The 27,954-nt window shown below is 40.1% G+C and overlaps 2 protein-coding genes across 8 annotated transcripts in view; one reads left to right on the plus strand and one right to left on the minus strand.

The window, feature by feature from the left end:
* MRRF (mitochondrial ribosome recycling factor) overlaps window positions 1-14,756 on the minus strand; it is a 51,479-nt gene extending 36,723 nt beyond the window's left edge. The window contains exons 1-4 of one of the 5 annotated variants that reach the window (XM_025888142.2): window positions 14,624-14,728; window positions 12,334-12,456; window positions 9,641-9,763; window positions 2,114-2,269 (exon numbers count right to left, since the gene is read on the minus strand). In XM_025888142.2, the coding sequence (XP_025743927.1) occupies window positions 2,114-2,269; window positions 9,641-9,737 (253 nt within the window). In that variant the 5' untranslated portion in view covers window positions 9,738-9,763; window positions 12,334-12,456; window positions 14,624-14,728. Of the gene's footprint in view, window positions 1-2,113; window positions 2,270-9,640; window positions 9,853-12,333; window positions 12,457-14,623 lie in introns of all 5 variants that reach the window. The other 4 variants (XM_025888140.2, XM_025888141.2, XM_025888143.2 and 1 more) reach the window with 4 other exon arrangements.
* The window catches only part of RBM18 (RNA binding motif protein 18), a 22,077-nt gene continuing 8,812 nt past the window's right edge, over window positions 14,690-27,954 (plus strand). For 2 of the 3 annotated variants that reach the window (XM_025888147.2, XM_073905784.1), the window contains exons 1-3: window positions 14,690-14,848; window positions 17,757-17,875; window positions 25,782-25,908. In XM_025888147.2, the coding sequence (XP_025743932.2) occupies window positions 14,690-14,848; window positions 17,757-17,875; window positions 25,782-25,908 (405 nt within the window). Of the gene's footprint in view, window positions 14,849-17,746; window positions 17,876-25,781; window positions 25,909-27,954 lie in introns of all 3 variants that reach the window. The other variant, XM_025888146.2, reaches the window with a different exon arrangement.

The raw sequence follows: 27,954 nt of genomic DNA on the forward strand, positions 1-27,954 counted from the left end.
TTTCCTATGAGGGAGACATTGTGCTGAATGCTTTCTATAATTTGGTTGCTTTCATTATCACAGTAACACTAAGAAATAGTACCACTATTTTTTGAGATGAGAAAACTGAGGACCAAACAGTAACTTGCTCAAGGTCACAACAGCTCTTAATAATGGAGCCTAGTTTGGCTAACTCTAAAGGCATGGTCTTCACCACTCTGCTTTGCTATATGGTTTTGTCCATGTTGGTTTACTTGTCTATCCCTTCACATTAGGCTTGAGGCTCTTGGAAAGTGGGAACAATGCCTTTTCTCTATCTACAGCACCTATTCATCAGCACAGCATTAAGCTCAATAATGTTTTGATGAAAACATGAGTGTGTAGATGGGCAAATGAATGGAAGAGGGCAAGAACAAACATGTGGATAAATCTGTATCTAGACAACTACCAAAAGCAACCAACTACCTTGGAGATAGAAATTGCTGGTAGACGGACGGAGGTGTGAAAGGAAAAGTGCCTGCTGGCTCAGATAGTAATGAAAGAGGATATGGAAGAATCTGGCACAGAAAAGACTGGCTGAGTTCAGTTTCACCCAGTCTCTTCATGGCCCCAAGTTCTATGGAGAACGTTACACAAACATAACCTTGAAGAGAAAGAGGCAAAGAGGAAATACCAACGGGAGGCCTTTTGAAAATGGATCTTGACTCAGCCTTCCTGATTTGCCATAAGATCCTGTGCCACAGAAGTTGCAACATGGGCTTTTCAGTATGCAATTGTGGCGTTTCCCGTTCCCTAAATCCATAGCAACATAATGCATCAAATCCTTTTCCCTCAATCTGTCCCCAGCGAGAATCTCCCTCAGCCTCATTCCTGCCCCTCATTTTCTCAGAGGTTAACATTTAACAAATTACACTCCCAACCTCTTTCCAGGCCCATCATCTTTTTAAGTTCAACAAGAGTAGAGCTTGCTGGCTAATTTTAAGTATCACATTTCTCCCTGAGCTCCTCTCAAACTGCTCTCTGGTTTCGGCTGCAGAATGTTAACAGGCCAGAAAGCACAGGGGAGACAAAGCACTTTATCAGTTTCATACCTAAAATAATAAGCAAGTTTAAAATAAACAGTTGGGAGAGATTGAATGGCACGCTCTACTGTCAGCAAAGGCAGAAATGCCCCAGTCCAAAGGTTGACAAATGACGGAATGGTCTTCTGATTTCACATAGGATCTCGTCTCCCTGAACTCAGTATGTTTCTGCTGGTGTTTATAAATGGAGCTGTATATTTTTCACTTGGTTTTCTTAAGAACAAGCTCACAAAACATTTTCTAGTTTCCTTAGGAACGATCCCAACCAAGATGTGAGTAGGAGCAGCCCAAGCTCCCATAGATACCTTCAGAGGGGGTCCCAGGCTTGACTCTAGGATGATGACAATTTCCAAAAGGCCAATTTAACAGCAATTGGATTTTTCCTGCCTGCCTGCACCATTAGCTGACAACTCACTTCTTCCATCACATCTGCAAACAGTTCTCCTAGACAGTTCTGACATTTCCCACTTAGAAAAGCCACTTTCAGGAAGTTATTAACCCAAACGGAATCTTCCTGGTCAAGCTCAGGGGTACAGAAATGCCTCAGACGGATAGGTTTGCAGCCACTTGGTTCCCAGTAAGGGATAAGAATGGCCAAATAGGACAAACTGCGAAAATCAGACAAAGATGTCGGTTACTGTGAGATTATATACCTAGAAGTGCTTATATAGTATAATCTTAATAAAACCCCCATTTTTTGAGAATGCAATTCCGTGACAGCAAAGACCATGCCTATTTTTTGTTCACCACTGTGTACCAGCACAATACTTAGTTCATCGTAGACAAATATTTGCTAAATGGATGAATAAAGTAGTATTAATGATGAGCAGGCACTGTGCTCCAACCATTCCGTATGTTACCTGATATATTTTAATACCTACCCCAAAGCTATGAAGTGGGAATTTAGACAAGGAAACTGAGGACCAGAAAAGTAAAGTAACTGCCCATGGTCACCAGTTAGAAAGTAATAAAACCGGGACTGAAACCCAGCTCTGCCAAAGCCATGATCTTTCCACTATGCCCCTCTCCAAAACATTGGTTCAGCCACTAACCTGGTGAGGTCCTTATATTGACAGTCTTATTGAAATTATCTTTGAGTACTTCCATCACAGACTTCATTTCTTCATCCACCTCTTCCAAGCTGATTATATCCTCAACCAAGGCAGCATTAAGATTCACTCTGGTTTGGATTTGTCCTTTCCCTTTGGCTAGGAAGTCAACAATCAGTGAATAAAAGAACAGCAGCATACACAGAGACAATAAACAACTGGTGAAGAAGTGCCACTAAGTGCAGAGAAAAATGCCAAGTGCTAAAAAATTATACATTATTAGTGCCCTAAAAGAGAGCCTACACTGACTGTCCACTAGGTACCCAGCACTGTGCTAATCACTTTCTGAGATACTAGTGAAGGCACAAGCTTTATAATGAAACACCTCAGGTGAAAATCCTGGCTATGATGCACACCAGTTTTATGACTTTGGGCAAGTTACTCTACTTTGCAGAGTATCAGGTTCCTTGCCTGTAAAACAGGGATAATACCTATATCGCCAGGTTGCTATGATACAAATTAAGTAATTCAAATACCTAAAAGAGCACTATCCATATGGCAGGCACTCCATAAATGAATTCCTTATTTTTTAGAAAAATAAACAGAAGATAAGAGAGGTAAAGTGACTTGCCTAATGTCGCAAGGTCATGAAATAGTAAAGCCAAGATTTGGTCCCGGATCTGCCTAATTTTAAACCCGTGAACTTTCCATTAGATTGTCTCCAAAAAATCTAACTGGAGACACAGGAAATACATTAATTCATTTTAAAATGAATACTAAGACAGGATATGCAAAGTATCTGATAGCTGGGATGGACAAAACGAACAACAGTAGTTAACAAACATTAAAAACCACCAGTGGTAATAACAATGGTTGTATTTCAGAAAATCAACAGCAATGGGGGCTGAAAAAAATTTGATTTTATGCCTAAGCCACCATGGTGATTTTTCATATATGTTCTATATATATAGATCACTTCCATGAGTAAAACAAATATTCCTGCCTTTCTTCATGGAAGGTGAGTGAAGGGAAAAAAGAATAAAAATATTAAGCAATACTATCCTACACTTAACTACTCAACAAATATTTATTGAGATTCATTCATAACAAATTTTATTGAACATCTACAGTGAGCTAAATCCTGTGATATTTGCAGAGCACATTATAATTTGCAATGCAATTTAAAGTACATTCTTCTATTAGAAAGTCAGAGCAGCTCCCCGAGGTAGGAAGAACAGAGATTATTATTGTCCCCTTGTACAGGGAGATGAGATGAGAAATTTATAGCACAAGTCATTTTAATGTTTTCCCCCAAGTACCAACCAGTAAGCAGCAGAGTGATTTTTTAAAAACATGTATTTGCTTGTGTCCCCACCATGCGTGAAACCTTATTGCTTTTAATAGAACAATGGCTTAGAATTTTCAAAACTGATGAAAGACGAGAATCTTCAGATTCAGAAATACAGGTTCCAAAGAGGATAATAAAAGTAAATTCATACCTAGACATCCTGTGAGTGCAGAAAACCAAGGACAAAGAGATACTGAAAACAGCCCAAGATAAAAGACAAGTGATCCACAAAGGATCAAAATTCAGAATAACAGCATACTTTCAAAGAACAACAGGAGCTAGAAACAATGGAAATAGTATCTGCAACTTTCGATTTTTTTAAACTAAGAATGCATGTTAAAAATTTTAAGTTATGCCTATCAGTATCAGGATGGATAATATGAACGAAATAGTATACAGCCATGAGAAAGAAAGATCTACAACTACACAGAAGAAAATGATTCTTACAAACATACTGTTGAGCAAAGAGGCTAGACACCAGAATACAGAGTGTGCAGTAAAAGAGTCAGATACAAGAATGTACAGTACAAGAGACAAAACTAACCCATGCCATTAGAAGTCAGAATATCAGTTACCTGCAAGGAGTAGAAGAAGGTGGGAAGTTACTAGAAGGGAGCATAAAGGGGACTTCTGACATGCTGAAAATGTTGATTCTTGATCTGGGTGCTGATTACGCAAGGGTTTTCAGTTTGTGAAAATTATCAAGCTATTTCCTATGACAGCTGCACTTTTCTATAGGTGCTTTTTAATTTCTATAAAAAGTTAAAAACAGAAATTAAGGGTAACTACTAAAACAATAAGAAATAAGATGTATAACTTCCAAACCAGCAGTGATGAAAAAAGAGAAATGAAGAAATCTGATTAATTCAATAGAAAGGAGGGGGAAAAAAAGAAGAAAACTATGATAAAGTACAAAATAAAATGATACACAAATACTCAGTAATCACAAGAAATATAAACAGACCAAGAAGATCATTTAAAAGTTAGAAATTCTCAGTAAGAACTTTTTAGGTCTAGTCATATACAATATATAAGAGGTCTTACAAAAACATGAGACTACAGAAAGTTTAATGTATAGGAATGGAAAAATTATAACCCCAGCAAATATTAAACAAAAGAAGGCTGTTGCAATTACATTAATACCTAGAAATAGATTTTAAGACAAAATGCATTATTAGAAAAAATGAAGACCATTTCATAATGACAGTAAAAACAATTCACAGGAAGATATTACAATTCTGAGCCTCAGTACCCCATAACACAGCCTCAAAATTAACGGAATGAAAAGGAGAAACTGATGAGTCAATAATCATACAAGGACATCCAAAATACTTTCTTCATAAGTGATAAATTGAGCAAATAAAAAAATAAATAGAAAATTTGATCAACAAAATTAGCCAACTCAATCTAATGGTCATACATACAATCCTGTACCCAGCAATAAAATATGCATTCTTCTCAAGCACACTTGAACCTTTATACAAAATAACCATGTTCTAACCCACAAAGCAAATCTCAATAAATATCAAAGAATCTATATCATATAGAACACATTCTCTGATCACAGTGGGATTAAGCTAATTCTCCAAAAAGCGTTATGTTTGAAAAATTTAAAACACTTCCAAATAACTCACAGACTACAGAAACACATAATGAAAATTTAAAATATTTAGAAAAAAGCAATAAAAATACTGTGTATCTAAAACTTCTAGGACGCACCTGAAGTTGTATTTAGATAGAAGTTTATAGCTGTACATGCTTATAAGAAAAGAACAAAGGTTGAAAATTAATGAACTGTCCAGTTCAAAGGATAGAAAAAGGACATGGAAGAAAATAAAAAATAAGGGCAGAAATCAATAAAACTAAGAAAAGAGAAATCACCAAAATTAAAAGCTCTTTTTAATAAGGCCTATGAAACCAACAAACTTCAAAAGGAAAGTAGACAAATCAATATTAAGAAAGAAAAGGAGGAGACAGTTATCAAAACATTACAGATTTTAATAATCTTAAGAGACTATTTTGGACAACTTTATGCCAACAACTTTGAAAACTTAGAAATAATGAAAAATTTCCAAAAACATATAATTTACTAAAACTAACTCAAGAAAAAGAGAAAATCTAAGCAGCATCATAACCATTAAAGAAATTGAACCTATGATTTAAAGTCTGTCCACATACATGTCCACATACCAGGTCCAGATGATTTCACAGGCACATTCTACCAATCATGTAAAGAACCAATTAACCCTGATCTTATCAGACCATCCCACTGAGAGACAGACTGAGACAGAGATGAATTCCCCAACTCATATTATGAGACTGATACAGTCTTGATACCAAAACTGGACAAGGATAATGCTAGAAAGTTATGCCTATCAATATCAGAGAGTTACATTAAGGCTAATCTCACGTAAAAGTATAGACTCAAAAACCCTAAATTAATATTAGCAAACCAAATCCAATGACATACGTATAGATTATGTATCAGCAATGTACAAATTATGTATCAAAAGCAAATAGGGCTCATACCAAAAATGCAAAAGCGGTTTAACATCAGAAAAAGCTATTGATGTTGAGTCACCCCATTAACAGATTAAAAAATTTAAAAAAATAGATGATCAACTCAATAAAAGCAGTAAGAGCATTTGATAAAAACAATACTCATTCAAATAAAGGATTCTTAACAAAATAGGGACAGAAAATATTTGCTTATAAGAGAGACCACTGAAAAAATAAGCAAATGTAATTCTTGATATTAACATATGAGAAGTGTTCCTGATAGAGTCTGAAATAATAATAAGGATGCCTACTATCATCAGTCATGTTTATTCAATTATATTCAAGTTCTTAGTCTATGCAGTTGCGGGGGAGAGAGAAAGGGAAGGAGAGAAAGAAAAGGTATATGGATTAGAAAGGGAAAAACAAAGCTATCATTATTTACAAATACTGTAACTACCTATACAAACAATAGATTTAATAAAAGATTTCAAGGTTGCAAAACCCAAGATCGGCGTATAATAACCAAAAGTGTTCCTATTCACCAGCAACCAAACAGAACACATAATCTTTAAAAAGATATGAATTTAAAACAACAAATCTTCCATAAAATAATGTAACAGATATACTCATGACCTTAAGTTAGGGAAATTTTTCTCAAATAGAAAAAAAAAAAAACACCATTCAGAAAGGAAAAGACTGATAAATTGGACTATATTAAAATTAAAAACTTTTGTTCATGAAAAAACACCATTAAAAGAGTGAAAAGGCAAGCATATCAGTAATACGTATGCATGACAGAAGTCTTATCTTTACAATATGTTAAAACTCCTACAAACCAATTTTTTTAATGGGCAAAAGACTGGAAAGAGGATAAACAAAGAGCCAATAAACAAACGTGAAGGGGCTCACCATCATTATCAAGAAATTACAAATTAAAACCACAATGAGATATAACTGCACACCCATCAGAATGGCTAGAAATAAAAAGACTGACTATATACCAAGTGTTCATGAGTATGTGGAGCAAAGAGAAAGCTAAAACATTTTTGGTAGGAGTGGACACTGGCAAGACCATTTTGGAGAACTGTATGTAGAGAAACTGAATATATGCATCCTCGAAGACTCAGAGATTCCCCCCTCTTGGTATAGGTACACCATCAGAAAGGTATTCATATGGGCACAAAAATCCATGTACAGGCATGTTCATAGTAGCATTATTTATTTTAGCTCAAAACTGGAAGCAACCCAAATGCCCATCAACTACAGAAAGCATACACAAGTTGTGGTATAAGCCTTCACTAGGATACCATAAAGGAAGAAAAATGCACAAACAACTACAACATGCAACAGCATGGACAAATCTCACCAAGAGATTGTTACCAAAGGAAGCCAGACACAAAAGAAGCCATACTGAGTTCAAAAAGGGCAAATCTAATCTACAGTGCTAAAGTCAATAAAATGGGTTATCTTTTGAAGGGTGACAACTGAAAGGGACATGCGGAAAGCTTCCAGAGTACGAGTGATGCTCTATATCTTGATGTGGGTGATGGTTACAAGGCTGTGTTCACTTGATGAGAATTTTCTGTACTGTAACCACTTGCAAGTTAAGTATGTACTTTCCTGCATATATGTTATAACCCAAAAAATTACTTTAAAAATATATGTATGTGATCAAAATGATGATATCCCAGAAATAAACCTGATTAAAGAAAAGTGTAAAATCTTTACGGAGAAAAACTCACAGTATGATTATAAATTTCATATACAAGAGCAAATGGCCAGAAAGAAGAAAATGAAAAAGTGTGTGCATATGATGAAGACAAAGATTTGTAACACCAGATTCAAGATATTACGACAGTGATTCAGGAATTTAGAAAGGAATTTAGTGTAGGGAGAGATAAGTAATTCAACAAAATTAAGAGCTCAAAAATAAAATACATAAAAAGAAACTTGACATGCTACAGTGGAGTAAAGAATGAGCTAATCGATAAACGATACTGACAGAACTTATTACCCATCATAAAAAAGAAACTTTAGAAAATTAGATTCCCAACCTCACAACATATTCAGGAATAAATTCCATATGGATTAAAAACCCATGAAAAGTAAAAATCTTTAAAATATTCAGAAAAAATATAGAAGAATAGCTTTGATATTAAGGTCTTAAGCTTAAGAATAGCTTAAGACCTTGGATAGGTAAGGATTTGTTAAATAAGACATAAAAGGTACAAACGATAAAGAAAAGGACTAAAAAATATGACCGTATTAAAATTTATGCTCAACAAAAGATACTGGTAAGTAAAAAACAAAGCAGACAGCTATAGCACATAAAATCAACAGAGGACTCTCATTCCTAACACAGAAAGAATCCAATAAACCTAAAAGAAAATGTCAAGCCACCAACTTTTTAAAGAGGCAATCAAAAAAGATAAAAGCTAAATAGCCAATTAAAGTTGAAAAGATGCTGCTTACCCGCTGTAGCTAATGTGTGTGACGCTGTGTGCATCAAGAGCCCCCCATTTCCAGTTCTGCCACTAACTAGATGTGATCATGGACAAACATCTTACAAAGGCACCCCGGCTTCCTCATTTGTAAATGGTGAGATCTGTGCTTCACCAGATAATTACAAAAATTTCTTCATTGGATAATTCTAATTCTTTCACTGGATAAAGATCAATTTATTAAATATGTGAACTTAAAAAAAATTAGTGCAACATACAGATTAAAAGTTGTTGCCATTATCACTATTAACAGAATGTAAGTCTTCTAAGTATTAATGCTCTTTCAGCAACTTGTTCATTTTCCTATTAATAGAAAAGGGAAGGTCCATACGAAACGATAAAAGGAAAGCCAGTGGAAAAAATACTCAGCAGCATCTTTCCAGCACCATCTTTGGGAATGGACACCCTGACCCACCACTGCAAAAAGCAGGTGTGCTTGACAATTTTCTGTCACTCCTTCATTCATTCAACGTTTTTTGATACATACTACGTGTCAGGCCCTCTTAGGTACTAAACAAGATACAGGCCCTATCCTCATAAAGTCCGGCATAGAAGACATATAACAAACAATAATTCTTACAATTAATTGATTAATTAATGAGTGCTGTGCTAAGGACGTCAAATGTAAAATAACCGTGCGTATGAGTGCACGTAACAAGGGACCTGACCCAGTCTAAGAGGTCAGAGAGGGCTTCCATGAGGAAACGCCATTTAAGCTGAGACCTGCGGTATATCAAAGTCTCATTCTTGGATGACACAAACCATTAAGATCATCCATCTAAATCCACGGCTCTAATACCTCCTCACCCAACAAACTTCTGGTTTTAATTTTACTTCCAACATAGGTCTTGCTATAAGGAGAAAACATGTTGATCTCTGCCACAAATAGTCTGATTTGCTTGGCACTAACATCTCTAATTCTAAAACTAAAAGAAGGAACTCAGACATTTTCTAAGAAATGGTAACATGGGAGGCAGCATGGTAATGAGCAAACAGACCCTCAGTTCTACCACTGTCTCTGTCACTGTGGTACCTTTTAAGCTGATCAACTGAACTGTCTGAGACACCCTCTCCTCATTCTTCCACAAGAGGAGAAATTCAGTACCTCTCCGAGATCCCTTCCAGCTATGACAGTTCAAGGGCTAAATGTAAGAAAGTGGTGAGCAGGTCATGTATCTCTACCTTTGGCTTTCTTGGTAGCAAAATGACAGACTGGTACAGCTGGAGAGGCCATGGATTGCCCACGGTCATTTTGTCTTCCACTCACTGTCTTCAGCATCCCTTCCGAAACAGGTCTGGTCCAGGCTGCAAGGGAGTTACAAAAGACAGGGTGGACCAAGCGGAAGCACCTTAAGCCCAAGGCCATGACTGAAGACAATCCTTGTGAACATTCACTAAAAAGAGTAAGACAAAAAGGAGATCTAAGTAAAACAGACTGTATTACAACTTCAGAAAATAATTTGTTATTTATTAAATAATTATGAAGCAACCCCTGCAAACTGAGCTGTGTGCTAGGCAATTTAAATATATCATCTCCTCCCAACAGCCATCCAAGGAAATATGATTAGCCCCATATTACAGGATGAAGAGATTGAGGCTCGCAGAGATTTAAGTAACTTGCCCACAGTCTGTAAGACTCGATATTGCCAGGCTCTTTCTACTGTACCAAATGCCTCTTAGAGTACACAGGGAACACAGAGTAAGCAAACGTGCAGCAGCCTAAATCTTTAATGATGCTAATTAAATCCTTACATGAGAAAAGGCAAAAAATCTTGATAAAGTTATACTATAAAGAGGGAGGGCAGAGCACTGAAAGAGGGCTTTAAACTAAATAAAAAAAAATCATTTCAACAGGCATAAAATGACTGGAAAATTCACACGACAGCATTTAATTAAAATTTTCTTTGGTTCCTTATGCACTGATTACCAATTAGAATGCACTTTACTTTAATGTGAGTCTGAAGCACGGTTGAGGTTTGAGGTCTTCCATGTTACAGAACTGAAGCTCTGGAAAATGCCACCCTCCTCTGTGTTAACACAAGTTACACATTATACATCTAAGGTTCTGACCATGAAAAGATGCTAGCATCTAGCTAATGTACACCTAGCATCTGCCAGGAATCCGGCTATCACTCAGTTAAAACCAAAAACAATTCTCATCAAATACCTGGAAGCTACTACTATCTTTGAAAATCTGTCCTACACCTCATTTAAAAAAAAGAAAAAGAAAAGAAAATCCTATCCTAAAATGTTGATGCAGTAGAACTAAATCAGAGCATCTACTCTGTAGCCAGATGGACTCCAACCCCGGCTCCACCACTGACTAAATGCCCTTGACCTGACTCTGCACCTCGATTTCCTCAACTATAAAATGGGGATAATTATAATTATTTCTTAGGGTGGGGGAGAATAAATGAGTTTATGCAGGTAAAATAATTGGCACAGTGCCCAGCAGACAGCAGGAGCCCCAAAAAGGGTATCTGTTCGTAACTATTGTCTTTCCTTTCAAAAAGACTTTCATGCGAGGGTCAGACACAATAAAGAAATCTTGCATGTCATTATACAAGATAGCCTAGTCAGTCAAATCTGGATGTACATTTTTTTTTAATTTTTTATTTAAATCCCAGTTAGTCACCATACACCATACATACACCATACACCATATATTAGTTTCATGATTCCACACTTCCGTCCATCACCCAGTGCTCGTCATGACTAGCGCCCTCCTTCATCCCCATCACCTACTTAACACCCAGCTGCTTTTATTTTATTTATTTATTTTTTTGGATGTACATTTCAATTTTGGACAGTTCACTCCAGCTATCTGGGCATCACTTTCCTCATCTGCAAAATGAGAAAAATAATCCTGATCTTAAAATGAAATAGTAAGTGTATGGAAAACACCTAACACAGTGCCAGGAATACAGTATTTGCTTATTAAATGCTATCATTATCATTATTTCTTAAAAGAAAAGCAAATGAGCAGAGCAAAGGCAAATTATTTCTCCTGATAGAATTTTTTTCTCTCCTGATGGGATTTTTAATAGCAAGGGACGCTAGATGTCATGGATTAGTATATGAAGTCAGTAAAAACAAATCTGGATTAAAAAATGAAGAAGTATCTTTTCTTCTTCTTTAATTATTATCAATAGCTGCTATTAACTGAAGTCAGGCCCAGGCTGCTTGCTTTACCTGTACATATTTCACTTAATCCTCCCAATAATGCCCCAAAGAAAGTATAGTAATCTCCATTTTACAGATGTAGAAACTGAGGTTCAAAGAGACTGTCACTGTCCAAGGGCATGGAACTAACAGCTCTGCCCTATTTCGGCAAAACTGTTCGCAAAATTTGGCTCTGAGTGAGGTTTCTATATCTAGATTTTTCTAATATAGCCAATGCCTAACCCACACTTATATCCAAATATGGCTGTATAATAATGTGTTTTTTTAATTTATTTTTTTTAATCTACAGGGTCTCAATTTGGCTGCTCCATTTAAGACAGGTTTCCTGGTGTTCCTGTTGCAGGTCCTAATACCAATCCACAAAGCAACAGGAAATCAAAATGGGTTAGAAATAAACAACCTTTGACAGAAAATGCAGTACCCAAAAGCAGACCCAGTACATGTGAACCGGAAGACAACTCTATAAATAAACCACATTGCTGAAATGTTTTAGGCACAGATTTTAATTGCACAGAAGTCAGGAAATTTCAAAGTGGAAGTTCAATAAAGGCAGTCCCCTTGGGCCCTTTACCTTAAGGACATGCATATTAACAGTTCAGCACAGAAGAATTAAAGTCGAGGAAAGGAACTGTCACAGGAGCCCAATCCAACAAAATTAGCCTATACTCAGAGAAATATGTGTCAGGAAGTACCTGGGCTTTGGACACGGTGTTGAACTGGAATCCCGCACTTATTAACTCTGTGACCTTGGGTAGATCATTTCGCCTCTCTGAGCTGGTTTGCACCCCATTTTTACCATGGTGATATTAATGAGGCTTTAAAAAGATAATTATAACAATAAAAAATGAAACAATTGCCAACACTTACAGAGTTACAACTATGTGCCAGAAAACAATTCTAAGTGCTACACTGCATACATTAACTTATTTCAACCTCATGGTATCACTATGAAATAAGTACTATCAGTACACCCATTCTATGGATGAAGAAATAAAGGCACAGATAAATAATTTGCCCAAGATTAGAATTCAGGCAGTCTAGCTCCAGAGTCTGTGCTCTTAACCACTATACTGTACTATTACGTACCTGAAACCACTCAGAGCAATTACGGACATTATTGTTGAAACCGTTGAAGTAATTCTTAAAACTATTTGAAGCACATACTGTTTTTCCAAAGTTAAGGTTCTCAAGACTTGACTTTGTTTTCCATAGGTGTATTTTAATTTTAAAAAAGAACTAGATAAGGAACACAAAGCCCATTGTCCACTGTCCCAGCAACCTCTCCCAATTCAGCTGTGTATCAGCTTATGATAGGTACATTTTTAATACTTTCACATGTATTATCTGATAACCAGATTTGTGATTACCACCCACATTTTACAAATAAGCACACTCATTTTTCATTTCCTGGAATATTCCTTCTGCTCCTAGGTCTTCAAACATACTGAAGTTGAATCTGCTTGGAATGATTTTCCCCCACCTCTTTAATGAACTACCGCCCATTCTTCTTTCAGATTTCAACTTAAGCATCACTTTCTCAGAGGATGCCTTCTCTGGCCGTCTCCTCCAACGCAACTAGATCAAATGTCCTGTAGTTTTTGTTAACACCCTACACTTCACAGTGCTTAAACAATATTAGCTAATATTTGCAGAGTTATTTGATCATTGCCTAATTCCCTCCACAAGACTATAACCATCGCAAGGACTGATCTATGGTTGTCTTGTTCACTGCCATACCTCCAGTACCCAGCACAGTCCCTAAACACAGAAGGCACTGAATACAAGTGATGAATACATGAATGAAAGTCTAGAAAGAGCAGGTCCTTGACCAAGGTCACAATTATGTTTCGATTTGGAATCTAAGCCTCAGACTGAAGGTCCTGGGATCTACTTACCAACAGAGCTTCAGTGATCCCTTGGTTTGCTAGATTTTCCACATTCAGATAGTAGGGTACGCTCTCTAAATTCAGTGCCATGTAAAGGTGTTTATAGCAACTGACTACATAGAATCTGACTATTCATAGTATCATGACTATAGTATAGAATCATGGCCCTGACATAGCCAAAGGAGGGTAAGACACTTTAACAGGTGGAGAAAGAGCTTTTGCCTAAGAGCTAGAAGGTATGGATCCCAATATTCCTAGTTCATTACTCCCTGCCAACCATCCTCTATAGATTCATAATCACCTGTACTCAAAAAGCATTTGTGCCAGCTCTAGGACTGACATATGACTTGTATCAAATCATTTCTCCCACCTAGGTTGTGTTTCCTCAACTGTAAAATGAAAGGGTAGTGCAATGGAGTGTAGTGAAAGGAAAACGGAACCAAACTTAGAGAAGACCTGGGAAAGAGCCCTGGTTCTAGCACTTCCTAGATAAGTGACCTCAGCTAGGTCGAACTCTCTGGACCTCAATCTCCTCTGTAAAATGTAGACGACAGTACTATTTGTCAGGGTTACCAGGACGATCCAATGAGATAAGGGCTGCAGAAACACTTTGTAACTAGATAACAGCTACAAAAATGACAACTGTTCGCCAAGGGAAGACACAGAGTAATGGCTAAAAGTTGAAGCTTTGTAATTTAAGTTCCATCACATACTGGCCGCATGACCCTGGTAGTTATTTCTCTGAGCTTCCATTTCTTCATCATGGGGGGGGAGGGTAATAATACCTACTTCCATGGGAAAACTAAATGTTCCTGCCAAATAGTGGGCTACTAAGTAGTGGCTACTTTTGAGTAAGCTCCCTTCCCCTCCGCCATCCTCGAAGTTCCTAGCTGAGGAGACAAGCCCCGCCCCCACCCCACGAAACTCTCTGGGAAGCGACAGGTCCCGCCCCCAGCCTTAAAGGTCAAGCCGGACTCGAATGGAACCGGTCGGGGAACGGCGATCGGACTCCCTAAGGTCCCCCAGAAATCTTTGAAGAGAAGTCTCTGACACCCGGACCCAGCGCGCGCCTCGAGGCCGTGCAGAGGCCACTCACCAGCTATCGCCCAAGTTACTAGGAAAAGACCTACGCCACCGCGGTGACGGCGGCGGCGCGGGCGCCATGACGTCACGGGGCCGGCGTGGCGGCGCAGGCGTAGCGCGTCACCGACGGCCTGGCAGGAGGCGGTGTCGAATCGGACGCGTTTGGAGGGCTGTCGGGCCGCGGAGTCGGGATCTGCTTCTGGGGCATGAGCCGAGGGGACGACGCCGAGGCCACGAGGTGAGTCCGGCCGCGATGCGCCCCTGCACCCCATCACAGGCCCCGCGAGGGGCTCGCAGAGCAGGCTGCCCTAGCAAGACGGCTTCTCAGGCCCCGCCCCGGATTGTCCCGCCGCTAGCCCGGAAATAACAATCCGAGAAATGACCCATCGCATCTGGGAATTCGCGGCCAGGAATAGGGAAGCCGGGGTTCCAGGCTTGACCCTGCCGTTACCGTTAGCTTTAGGAACAAGTGGCTTTGCTTCTCTGGACTTTAGTTTCCCCGTATGATTATTCCCGCCTTCCAGGTTGTTGCAGGTCAGCTGCGAGGATAGATAACAGCGTTTTGTGAACTCTCTTAATCTAGGGGGTTGTCGCCATTGCAGACCTAAAAGATTTTGATAGTCGCATGCCATCTTGATCTCATTACACTTCACCGTTCCTCAAAAGGCCCTGGGCTGAGCTGTCACAGATACTGTCTCATTTAAGCTTCTTAACGACCCATGAGTTAGGGATAATCGGACCCATTCTAGAAAGGAAGAAGAAACAGAGGCTCCGAGTGGAGACTCATTCATTCATTCAGTAAATATCGAGCACCAGCCATGAGCCAGGCAGTGTACTAAGTGCTAGGGATAGAACTATGATCAGGACAGGCAAGGCCCTGCCCTGTAGAAGCTTCCATTCTAGTGAGGGAGACAGAATATGGAATAGGAAATAATATTGAATTAGCATTATCTGGAAAGGAAAGGTGTCTTTGATAGAGTCTAACAAGGAGCTCAACTCTTAGGGAAAGCTTTTCTGAGAAGACACTTATTAAATCATGCAATAACTGGGTACAAAAGCCAGGATTTGAATATAGATCTTTTGGCCCCATATCCTGTACTCTTGCCACCAAAATATGATACCCTCCTGTGATATTAAGTAGTTGTTGGTATTGCTGTTTTCAGACATGAGAAAATCAGGAGGTCCTGTCATTTGTTATGTCCTTCAGAGAGGCCTTCCTTCTCCACTAATTCTGAAGTAGTCCAACCCCCGTCTCCCTGTCAAATCACCTTGTTTAATTGTGTTTGCAGCTGTCAGTAGTTACTTACATATTGCTTATTTATTTAATTTTTGTTTTTTTCCCCCTGCCCCTCTTCCAAATACAAGCATCCCTAGCGGAGACCTTGTTTGTTCATTGCTCCGTCCCCAGTATCTAGACAATACCTAGAAATAGAAGCTCAATTTTTTTTTTGTTTTGTTTAATGAATGAATGATCTGTAGGAAAATAGGAGGAAAGGAAAGCAGGGGGAAGACAAAATGCTTCTCCTCCTCTGTTTCCACTGCTGAGATTCTGTTTCTGTGTGTTTCACCTTTCTCTCAGGAGGTAAGAGCAAGATCTATAGTTTATTCATTTCTCTATTTTCAGCACATAGCCCTGGGTTTAGCAGTTAGCAGTTGCTTATCATGCATTGCTGAACAGATGGAACATGTGAGTGAGAAAGGAAGAAGAATACCCTCACATGTGGGGCTAGATAAACATGTTCACCAAATGCGTAAGGCCCACCGTGTGCCAGACTTCATAGGCTCTACTGAGATGAATAAGAGGTAATGACAGTGTTCAGTATATGTCACCTGTTGTGTTTGAGACAGTTCCTGCAGCACTGACCTTTGAGGCACATCTGCTTACATGATACACATGGTTCCTATGTGTATTCTAGTTCTGACGTCTGACACAGCCTGACTCTTTTCCCAGCTCTTTTTTCTTTCTCTACCACATTATACATTTGTTAAAGCTTTATTTTGCATCTGTCGTCTCATTTTTGGCCCTCTCAGCAACCTTAAGTTACAAGCAGGGCAAGGTTTGATATGTAGAGATGAGGAAACAAGCTTAGAGAGAGGGAAGTGACTTCCAGTGGAAATGCCAAAATTTGAAACCATGTCTTGACATCCAGGTTTTTTCTCTTGCCCCTATTGTCTCCATCGTAACTCTCATCCTCCCTTTTTGGTTGTGAAAGGAGTCATTTCAGGATGGAAGACTAGTAATAATTTAAACTAACTTCAATTGAAAGCTTCTTAGGTGCGATGCATCGTTCTTAACGCTTTGGGTGTGTTAACTCAGTAAATCCACACAGCTTTTATGAGGTGTTACTCCATTTCAGAGATGAGGAAACTGAGGTACAGAATGGCAGAGTAACTTGAGCAAGGTTACGCAGCTAGTAAACAGTGCAACTGGAATGACTGAGGAGAAATTAGTCTCTTCTTCTGAGTCTCTCCCAAAATATTAAACATGATACTAGTGAACATTTATCGATTGCTTGGTGCTGTTAGATGGAGTGTTTAATGATTTTTCATGCACTATCTCTAATCTTTGCAGCAGCCCTATAAGATAAGAACTGTTCTCTCCATTCATAGTAGGAGGAAACGGAGGCTAGAATGTTCAGATTATTCACCAAGTCACACAACTGGCTTTCAAACTGAGTTCTAACTCCAAAATCTACGGTCTTCAATTTCCTAGATTGCCTCTTTCATGAGGAAGACATGGGTGCTGCTCTTTCCCACCCATCTCCTTCAGTGCCATTAAGACTCTTCTTTCTGGTGATTTCCAAGACTTGTTTTGGGTGACAGTTTTTAAACTGGAGTATCATGTAGTAATAGAGTCTTTGGCCTCCTGCCCAGTCTGCCTTTGGCTTCAGAAGAGGAAAACTAGTTTCTGCACACAGAACCACGCCCCTTTCACCTTAAATGGAAGCTTTTGCACTCTGGCTGCCAGAGGAGCTGTCCCAAGGGAACTGGTGCTGGGACCCTGGTTGTGGAATGACTGAGGCTTTTGAAGAACTGGCCAGAGCTTCTCCTCCTTGAATAACTGTTTGTTGGATTTGAAGCCTCATGTTCACACAGTGTTGCCCCTCTCCTGCCTGAATGTTCACGTGTCCTTTAGTTTTTCATAGAGATTGATGGAAGCAGAAACCAAAACTCTTCCCCTGGAGAACGCATCCATCCTTTCAGAGGGTTCCCTGCAGGAAGGGCACCGGTTATGGATTGGCAACCTGGACCCCAAGATCACAGAGTAAGTCTAAGTCCACTTAAGTCATTACCTGCAACACTGGGATGTTTGCACTGATAACGTTCAGAAGAATTTTCAAGAGATGCAGGATATATTTTGGCCCTTTTATTTATGTTTTAATTATCTTCGAAGGGTATGTGCTTTTGTTGCTAACCTGTTATGTTGACATTTTTCTCACGTTTGAACTCTTCTGCAAGAACATAGGCTTGGGTATTGTTTAAAACATACACCTCTTTTTTCCTATTTGCCAAAGATGGTTTCCTGTTTTCACCAATTTGAGTCCTTGTACCCAGTGACACAGGCATTATTTTCTAGAATCAGCCCACGACATACTTTCGTTCCTCAAAATGAAGGAACAAGCAGAAGTCTCAGTACCTTCACAAACAGGCAGAGGGTACCACTTGATTGTAATTCGTGTGAGGCAGCCATGGAACCATAGAAGGTCACAGCTGGAAGGCATCTTAGAGATCACATCAGTCCCTTCGGTTTTCATTCAGTCGAGAAATGATGTGAGTGCCTGTTGTGTGCCAAGTGCCCATTTGTGCCTAGTGCCATGCTAAGCAGTGCTCAGACTTTTTAAATCTGAGGAACCTGTGTTAAAGTAACCTGTTTATAAAATAAAGCTCAGAGCTGCTCTGATTGGGGGGGCAGGGGGAGAGGTCCACCCAAAGCCTTTTGGCAACTGCCACCCTTTCTTCGGTGGTAAATTACACGACTCCATGGAGCACACTTGTAAAGCTCTGATATGATCCAGCTCCCTTATCCTACAGTAAAGGAAACTGGGGCCTAAGACATGGAAATACCTTGCTCAGGGTAACAAAACTAATTAAATTGTCCTGACTCCCCGCTCTTTGTACTGTGGCCATTATAGTGGAAAGCAGTTTCTTAGCAGAGAGAATTAAGAGGTTTTTCCTTCTCCCAGTTGCTCAGTAGGTACAGGGCTACGGTTGGTGGCAGGATGGGTAAGGAGTGAGTAGATCAGGCTCTATGGGATCAATGCTTAAACCAAGCATAAAGTATGCCATCAGTCCTAAAAGTTACTCCCTTTGGAATAGTGTTAAAGGCAGGGTGAGAGGAGACAAGAGAATCCACTTATTTGAATCAAGGATGCGAAGAGGTGTGTATAGGATTGGGACTGGGAGAAAGAAGGGGATGTGAACTAACGGATCACAATCATAACAGAAAGTTTAGTTCTTTAATCCTACTCAAGTTGAGATCAGCTAAACATGGATAACTTTGGTCCCTCTAGGAATTATGATGCCATTTAAGATATGTTGTCCCCCATGTTATGTTATCTTGGTCACTGGGGCCCTGGAATGAACTGTGCATTTGTTTTGGTTCTCTCTATGGCTCGTGGCTTTGAGGATGAATGTGTGAATCAGCCAAACCTCTCAGTCATGTCTGTTGATCAGAGAAGCTGTTTGCATCATCTGAAACCCAAGCTGTGAGGGGATGCTCCCAAGAGTGGTTTCCATTCCCACCTCTGCTTGTGTGCATGGAAATCTGGAACATGGAAACACTGTTCATTGTTTTGGCTGCAATGCACTGTAATGAGACTTGTTCTAATTGTGTCCTGCTGCTTGATAGGAAGATCCAAATAGGCATCTGCCCCCTCAGTTTATGTCATAAGTTGGAGTATGTGAATGTTTTTTTCAGTTAGAGCATTAACAGGAACATTGAAAGAAAACTTTCCTACTCGTATCTCTGCCCTTTTTATATCAGGCCAAAGGTGGACCTCACGTACTGAACTGCAGATCAGGGCTTTGCAGGGTCTGCCTGTGGCTTCCCTACCAATGGGTCACCTGCGATTTTGTTTACTCTTTTTCCTCTCTGGATTCCTTATGTTAAAACATGTTCTCTCCCAAACAAAGTGATTTATTAAATAGTAGTAAATTTCTTTTTAAAGATACAGCCCCCAATCATAGCTATGGTTAGCATGGTATGCTTAGTATTATCTCATTTAATTTACTTAATTACAGTAGAGAAACCTAACGTGTTAGTAAGGTAGGCTTTATGGAAATATGTGATTTCCTTCCAAGTTTTTGAATTACATAAACTTGTGGATCCTGCTCCTCTCAAGGTGGGTAATGATGAGCTTAGATGAGTTATTAAAATGGCCATTTCCAGACATGGTAGGATTAGATGTTGTAACTTTCGTGAATATGGGGCACCTGGCTTGTAGTCCAATCTCAAAGTATTTGAATCCAGATCTTTAACTCTAATAACTCTTAAGAGAAGTTTGCAGATCATACTCCAGTTTTCATAATTAAACTGACACCCCACCCATACATTGCTGCTAGTTCCTGCTACTTCCCCCTTCAACACACTCTTCTTATCTCTTTCCTGTGCATATCCCCGCTTTTTACCATCCCTCTTCCTGACCTCTTTTATAAATGGATTTGAATGCTTTTATACAAATGGTCTCTCACCTCTTGTTAGAGGACAACATAGTGTATATTTATTGTCATGAATGGTTATAGGGGTATATAAAACAGTGGCAGTTAAAAAAAAAAGATTTTTCCACTCAATTTTTCAGAGTTTATTTTGTAATTAATTCGAGTCCTCCTGTGTGTATGTGCTTCTTAGTTATTAATCTGAGTCCTGCTCAAGTTTCCTGGGATGTCCCATTAATCTCTTCCCAGTGGAATATGCGTTGTTAACCGACCGTCTAGCACTCCGATATTCCGCTTCATGTTGATTTGTGTCCAGTATTTTGTGGTTGCAGTATTCACCATTTCACGGCTATGCTAGCTGCCGCAAATACCTGTACAGCTAAATGGGTCTTAGAGGTTTAGATTTAAGGGAATGATGACGTATTATTAATTGTGGAGGTAGCAGATCCCAAACCCATGCTCTTTCTACTCTATTCTGATTCCTCCCAACTATATTTCGTTTCCTATTTCTTACCTGTAAGGTAAGAATGTTCCACTAATGATCTGAACATTTCTTCTAGCTCTGGTATTCTATTACTTCCTCTTAAGCTCATAACAACCTTGTGAGGCAAGGTTGTTATGAGCTTAAATAATATTTATTTAAGATAATATTTTCCCTATTTTTATTTATTTATTTATTTTTAGGTAGGCTCCATACCCAGCGTGGAGCTCAGTGCGAGACTTGAACTCACAACCCTGAGATTGAGACCTGCACTCAGAATAAGAGTCAGACACTTAAGCAACTGAGCCAGCAAGGTGCCCCTCTTCCCGTTTGATGGGACAGGAAGAGTTGAGTGGCTTGACTTAGTATACTGCAAAGTAGTTAACGGTGGGACTAATCTCCTGGCACCTAATTTTGTGTTCTTTGCATGGATATTCTAGTAGTCCACATAACAGAACAATCATAAACTAAAGTGTCCTAGTCTAAATTTTAAAATGTAAGGACTTCTGTTAAATTGTTGTGGGACCCAATCTAACCATAGGGTAAAAACCGTACCTCCGAATACCATTGCTAGTGCCTGCAACAGAGACGCCAAAAAAGTTAATGTCCTTAGACGTTATCGATTTTCCACGCTGGTTTCCTCTGGAAGGATTAATACTGGCTTTCTTTTTCAAACATTAAATGTGCTACGTAGAAAGCCAAATTAATAGCCACTGCACAGTTCATAAGGAGAAGTAAAGAGCAAAGCCAGCAGAAATTCTAAAAGAAGGAGCATTCTTTTTTTTTTTTATGTTATGATAGTCACCATACATTACATCATTAGTTTTTGATGTAGTGTTCCATGATTCGTTGTTTGCGTATAACACCCAGTGCTCCATGCAGAATGTGCCCTCTTTAATACCCATCACCAGGCTAACCCATCCCCCCACCGCTGTCCCCTCTAGAACCCTCAGTTTGTTTCTCAAAGTCCATAGTCTCTCATGGTTTGTCTCCCCCTCCGATTTCCCCCCCTTCATTCTTCCCCTCCTGTTATCGTCTTTCTTTTTTTTTTTTAAACATATAATGTATTATTTGTTTCAGAGGTACAGATCCGTGATTCAACAGTCTTGCACAATTCACAGCACTCACCATAGCACATACCCTCCCCAATGTCTATCACCCAGCCACCCCATCCCTCCCACCCTCCACCACCCCAGCAACCCTCAGTTTGTTTCCTGAGATTAAGAATTCCTCATATCAGTGAGGTCATATACATGTCTTACTCTGATTGACTTATTTCGCTCAGCATAATACTCTCCAGCAAGAAGGAGCATTCTAAGTAGAGGGTGTAAGTAGAAATAAGAAAGAGTGGGTGAGCAGAGTATCAGGAGGACCGTTTTGACTAAAGGAGAGGTTGAATACTAAGTGACAGTGAAAACAGTAGTTGGATAGATAGAATACTATCAGATAAATACAGGGTTTTTAAAATTTACTCAGACAAGAAATTTGAATTTCTTGTAGAAGAGACTTACTGTGGGTATTTAGCAGGATACTGACAACATGAAAGTGATGTTTTAGTGGGGAAATGAGACATCAGTATGTAGAGTGGGTTGGAGGAGCAAAGACTAACGATGAAGATTAACTAGGAGAGACTGCCAGAAACTAGGCCTGTCTATCACCTAGGTAGAGAGTGAACTTGGAAGCCAGTAGGTGAGTCTAAAAGATGAAGAACATGATTAAAGATCAGAGAGTTGAAGATGACCCTGATGTTCCTTGCCTGAGACATGGAGACTCATGTCAACACTGACTGGTGGAATAGCTGGAAAGGGCATCTGTTTGTGAAGCGGGGTGATCAGTGTGGGTTATACTAAGTAAACTTAAAAGCAGTGGCGAGCCATCCAGGGGGAAATGTCCTTCTGAGGCCGACTTTCAGAGATGAACTAGAACAAAAGAGGAGAGCATGTGCATGGATGTGTGAGAACAGTGTGTTTACCCCTAAAGAAACCCTGGTTTTCTCAGCCTGTTCCTTATTTTTCCATCATGATTCATGCTTCGTTCTTTTAATGCCTTCGTCTGCATGAATCAGCCTTTACTGTTTGCTCCTTAAATTTGAAACACAGTAATACTATTTAATAACATACAGAAAGGAGAACATAAAGACCTAGCAAATAATAATTTCTACATTTATAACAAGTTTTTCTCTAAAACAAGTTATACATTTAAAACAGTCTTAAATGTCATTTCATTGACTTCCCGTTGCCTACGCATCAAATTGAAATTCCTTCACTAAGGACACCAGCGTCCTTCATAGTCTTGTCCCCTACCTGCCTTTCAGCCTCATCACTTAACTGCCCTACCCGCACTCTCTTCCAGTGGAGCAGACTCTTTTTCACCTTTATGTCTTTGTACCTGACACTCACTAACCACCACATCCCCTGCCTCTTCATCTGTGTGCTCACGTACATACCTCTAATGTGCATATCATAGTGTTTTGCAATTTTTTGATTGCATATATCTCTCCTCTAACCAGAATGTGAGGTCCTTGAAGGCTGGGACCTCGTATTCATCTGGATAGTTCAAGTGCCTAAAACGGTTTTTGACAAGTGATAGGTGTCTATTTTAACATTTGTGTAGATTAATTACTTCTGCACCATTAGGCAGGAAGGCCATTTTCAAGACCCAATACAGAAAGCACTAAGTTGCAGAAATATGTTGGGGCTGGCGTACTAGCTCCCGAAGCCGCAGGGCCCATGTTTCATTAAGTGAAGCAAGGCTCTGATGAGTAGTGAGCCCTCCCATACTTCAGCAACAGATGAAAGTGCTTGCAGATGTGAAAGCAAGATTCTTCAGGCTTTTTTCACTATCAGAGCTCACAGTCCCCATCTCCAGGAAGCAAAATAGTAAACATTTCGTTCCTTTTGTTTCGGTGTTCCGATAATTTCAAGAAATTATCAAACAAGGAAAGAAATCCTGGAGAAGTTGAAAGACACAGACCTAAGCAGATGTTCCTGGAATCTTAAGGTCGCACTTCTCGGGCAGAATGTATTTATTAGCTTTTCAAAGAATAATCTGTCGGCATTTTTTTTTTCTGAGTAAATTAAAATTCATTTCCTAGGAAATGCCGATCGCCTTACCTTCCTGCCATTAAGCGGAATGGAGCTGATGAAAAGATGACCAGCCCACAGTAGCCCTTAGATTGTTTTTTGGAAAAATGGGTTTGACCCACCGTTCATGGCAACTAACACACGGGCATAGTAAGTGGAAGATGCAGCTGTGAGTTAAAGACCCAGGGGAGGGGCACCTGGCCAGCTCAGCCAGTGGAGCATGCAACTCTAGATCTCGGGGTCGTGAGTTTGAGCCCTAAATTGGGCGTAGAGATTACTTTAATTAATTAGGCCATAGAGATAAATTAATTAGAGACCCAGGGGAGACTCTTCCAGCCCTTCTGTCTCTGCATTCGAGGGGCTCACCCTTATTGTACGCCTACTCAAAAATCAAGTAAAACCAGAAATTTGCACGTGAGGTATCTCCCTTTCCCCTGAAGAATCACCTCCTCCATCCTCACTAGCAGCTGAGGTCTCCTGGTGGGAGTTGAGAATTTAAAATCTAGGGGGTTACAGTTTTCCCTTTCAAAACCGGTCTCAAGACCAGATTAATGTCCACAATATGCCTTGGGATCCTTGTATCCTGCTGCAGTGCAAGACCTGTATTATGTCTCCCTTGCTCCACTGTCAGGCACCTGATCCTGGATAATGGGCTTGCTTGGTGATGTGCATTAGTATCCAATTTAATATATATAGCTTATGGTCCACTTCATATCTCTCTGCCTCCCAAAGGAGATTCTTACTCAAGAATAAAATCTTGATGAGTTTCTCCTAGAAAACAATGTGAATATAAATGTGGCTATAAGGACAGCCTTACGGACTCCCTGTGGGGTAGAATTCCCAGTAATAACAGATTTAGCATGTGGGCTGATACCTTTTTAGTATCACAGGGACAGCATTGTTTAGAGAAAGCCTTGACTCCATTTGAATAGTGTGGAGGATGCCAGGAGGAAGGCCAAAGGAAACGGAAACGGGAGAGCTGTTGGTTTGTCTCACCCTTACATCAGATGACAGGAAGTCGGAATTGAGATTGGCCACAGCAACCTGTTAAGGCCACATCTGTTTGAATAACTTAAAAGCTCTATAGAAACCAAATAAGTTTTAGAGAAAGGAATCCAAGAAGAGGATGAGGGGCGGAATGGCAAACACGAGCTTGGGGTGAACTTCCTGCCAGGAAAAAATTTCTTCTCGGGCCATCCATATTCTTAAATCGACCAGGCTCCAGAGTGTAAACTGTGTTAAAGCAACTGAGGTGGATTAGCTTCCCACAACTGGGTGATTTGTAGGACTGGCCAGGTTCCCCTGCCCTCTGTGAGAACAGCCTCAGGCACACTGTGGTTCCACATTGTCCCTAACTGTTCAGTTACATCAGGGATTGAAACTCACAGGCACTTATAGAAGGGCCACTAGCTGCGGTTTGGTTTTTGGCAGAGCTTCTCACAAGTGCAATTCGGACCTAATGATTAATTATGAAATCTATTACAGAAGTCCTCCAAGGTTGTTTTTCTGTTTGTGTGAATGTGTATGTGGTTGCTACTTTTGAGATAGGGTAGGTTTTGGCGTTTGGAGTGTGGGTATGCGTTCCTGATGGAGTTGTAGTTATTCACAAATACTAGTTCATTGCCAAGAAATTAAAAATAAATAAATCGACCCTATTTTTGAGCTTTTCTCCAAAAGAAAAACAAATGGTGCTCGTGGGCCAGACAGCTGTTTATTAGGTGTGGTTTTTTTGTTTGGTATTTTTGTGAGGGACAGACGTATAGCCATGACTATTCGAGTTCCCATTCCAGATAGAGGCAAACAAGTCTGTTTGCCAAATAAACTAACGCAGCGGTTTGCGAGATTCCCCCCCCCCCAAGGGTAAATTATCTCCTGCTTTTATCTCACACTTGAGGCCGAGTAAAGCTGTCCCAATCCCCAGAGTGTGCTCATGAGCTCTGCTTTCTCTGCAGATACCACCTCCTCAAGCTCCTCCAGAAGTTTGGCACGGTCAAGCAGTTTGACTTCCTCTTTCACAAGTCAGGTGCTTTGGAGGGGCAGCCTCGAGGGTACTGTTTCGTGAACTTCGAAACTAAGCAGGTAATGAAACCTCTCCCCTTTCATGGTGCTTCTTATACTCCCCCGCTTCTTTCTGCATTTCTCTCAGCTGCTTAGAATAGTGGTGCCTTGTGGGCAGGAGCCGTGTCAGATTCCTCTCTGTGCGCCTTGCCCTGCGTCCTGAAGGAGACCCTCGCCAAACGAATGAGTGAACATCTTTCAAATTCTACCCTCCCCAGGCCCCTGGTCTGAGGCGGCTGACCTACTTTTCTGACCAGATGCTTTGGGGTGCCCACATTAAGCACGTGGACATCCTCCTCCCTGTTACTGGTTTGTTTGTTCCTTTAGTGGCAGGCCAACAAAGCCTCCTTTTCTTTCAATAGTTTTGCCCCGTGGTGCAGAAGCCCTCCCTGTGTGTGGTGAGCCACCCACAAACTCTTTTATTTTGATTTCTTAAAAATGTACCCTTCTCAGTGTCTCAGAACAACTGCATACAGATTTGAATTTACAGGAAGGAGGAGAGCATTCAGCTTCAACCATGATATATACATGTATCTTCTTGCAGTAAAATTATATCCTTTGGGTGGACATGCCTTGATAAAGAAATTGAATTTGAATGTTATTAAATACAGACATAGTGTTTAAAACTCTCTATAACTTTATTAGTCATGTGGAAGGACATTGCCCAGTTATTGTTGCGTTAATAATCTATTTGGATGTTTTTCTTGTTATGAAAGTAATATATATTAATTGTAGATGAAAATACAGATAAGCGACTTCACTTAATCAGCCCAATATGCAGAAATAAGCTCTGTCAATATTTAGTTCTAGATCTTTCTAGTCTCGTCTTTATATTCACACACGCATACGCACGTATGGCGTGGAGCACACAGAGAAGGTCTCATCATCCCGTTCACCACTCACAGTGTGTTAAAAATTTTCTGTCCTCTACTACACACCCAGATAACCCAGGTAACGTTCTGTATCGGGACATTGTGGTTTCACCGGTGTGACTACGTATTTGTAAGACTTCACTGATATAGAGCTTTAATACATACATTGTGTTGTATGTAACTTAGACTTCGGTTTAAAAATGAATCAACATCATTTTTGTTGACTGCACAGTATTTCATCATAGGAATATATGGTAAGTTATTTGACTAATCCCCAATTGTTAGCTATTTAGGTGGTCCCCAGTGATTCACAGGTATAACCAGTGTGCTAGTGAATATCTGCATCCCTCTGATTATGTTCATGCATACGTATTATCCGTGGACATGGAGCGGTGTCAACAAAGGCCTTGATACGACTGCCAGTCACCTTCAGGCAATGATGTATCAGTGTGTTCTGAGACGGTATGAGTGTCGTTTGTCCTTATCTGTGCTGGGGATTCTTTCAGTTTCCTCTAACTTTTGCAAATGAGATAGGCACTGATACATTGCTGTCCTAAATGGAAGAACTGGAAGAATGCTGTGTATGGTTAGCATTTTTAAATACTTTATTCTTCCCTAATGATAGAGTGTGATGAGCATTCTTGCAGACAGCTAAAATCGGTGGTCATGCTGGGGCTTAGATGTTGGTTTGAAAACACTGGACTATAAGTCACAAAGCCTAGCTTCTGTTGCTGGCTCTTCTATTTATTAACTTTGGGCAAGTCTCTTAACCTCTTTTGGCCTCAGTTTTCATTTAAAAATGGGGATTAAAAATATCTTCCTTGGGGGCGCCTGGTTGGCTCAGCCGTTAAGTGTCTGCCTTCAGCTCAGGTCATGGTCCCAGGGTCCTGGGGTCGAGCCCCACATCGGGCTCCTGCTCTGCAGGAAGCCTGCTTCTCCCTCTCCCACTCCCCCTGCTTGTGTTCCCTCTCTCGCTATGTCTCTCTCTCTGTCAAATAAGTAAAATCTTTGGGGCGCCTGGTTGGCTCAGCCGTTAAGTGTCTGCCTTCAGCTCAGGTCATGATCCCAGGGTCCTGGGATCAAGCCCCGCATCGGGCTCCCTGCTCCGTGGGAAGCCTGCTTCTCCCTCTCCCTCTCCCTCTCCCCCTGCTTGTGTTCCCTCTCTCGCTGTCTCTCTCTCTCTCTCTCAAATAAA

Source organism: Callorhinus ursinus, unplaced genomic scaffold (assembly GCF_003265705.2).
Source record: "Callorhinus ursinus isolate GAN/ISIS: 27379988/994484 unplaced genomic scaffold, GSC_fseal_2.0 scaffold24, whole genome shotgun sequence".
Taxonomy (NCBI): domain Eukaryota; kingdom Metazoa; phylum Chordata; class Mammalia; order Carnivora; family Otariidae; genus Callorhinus; species Callorhinus ursinus.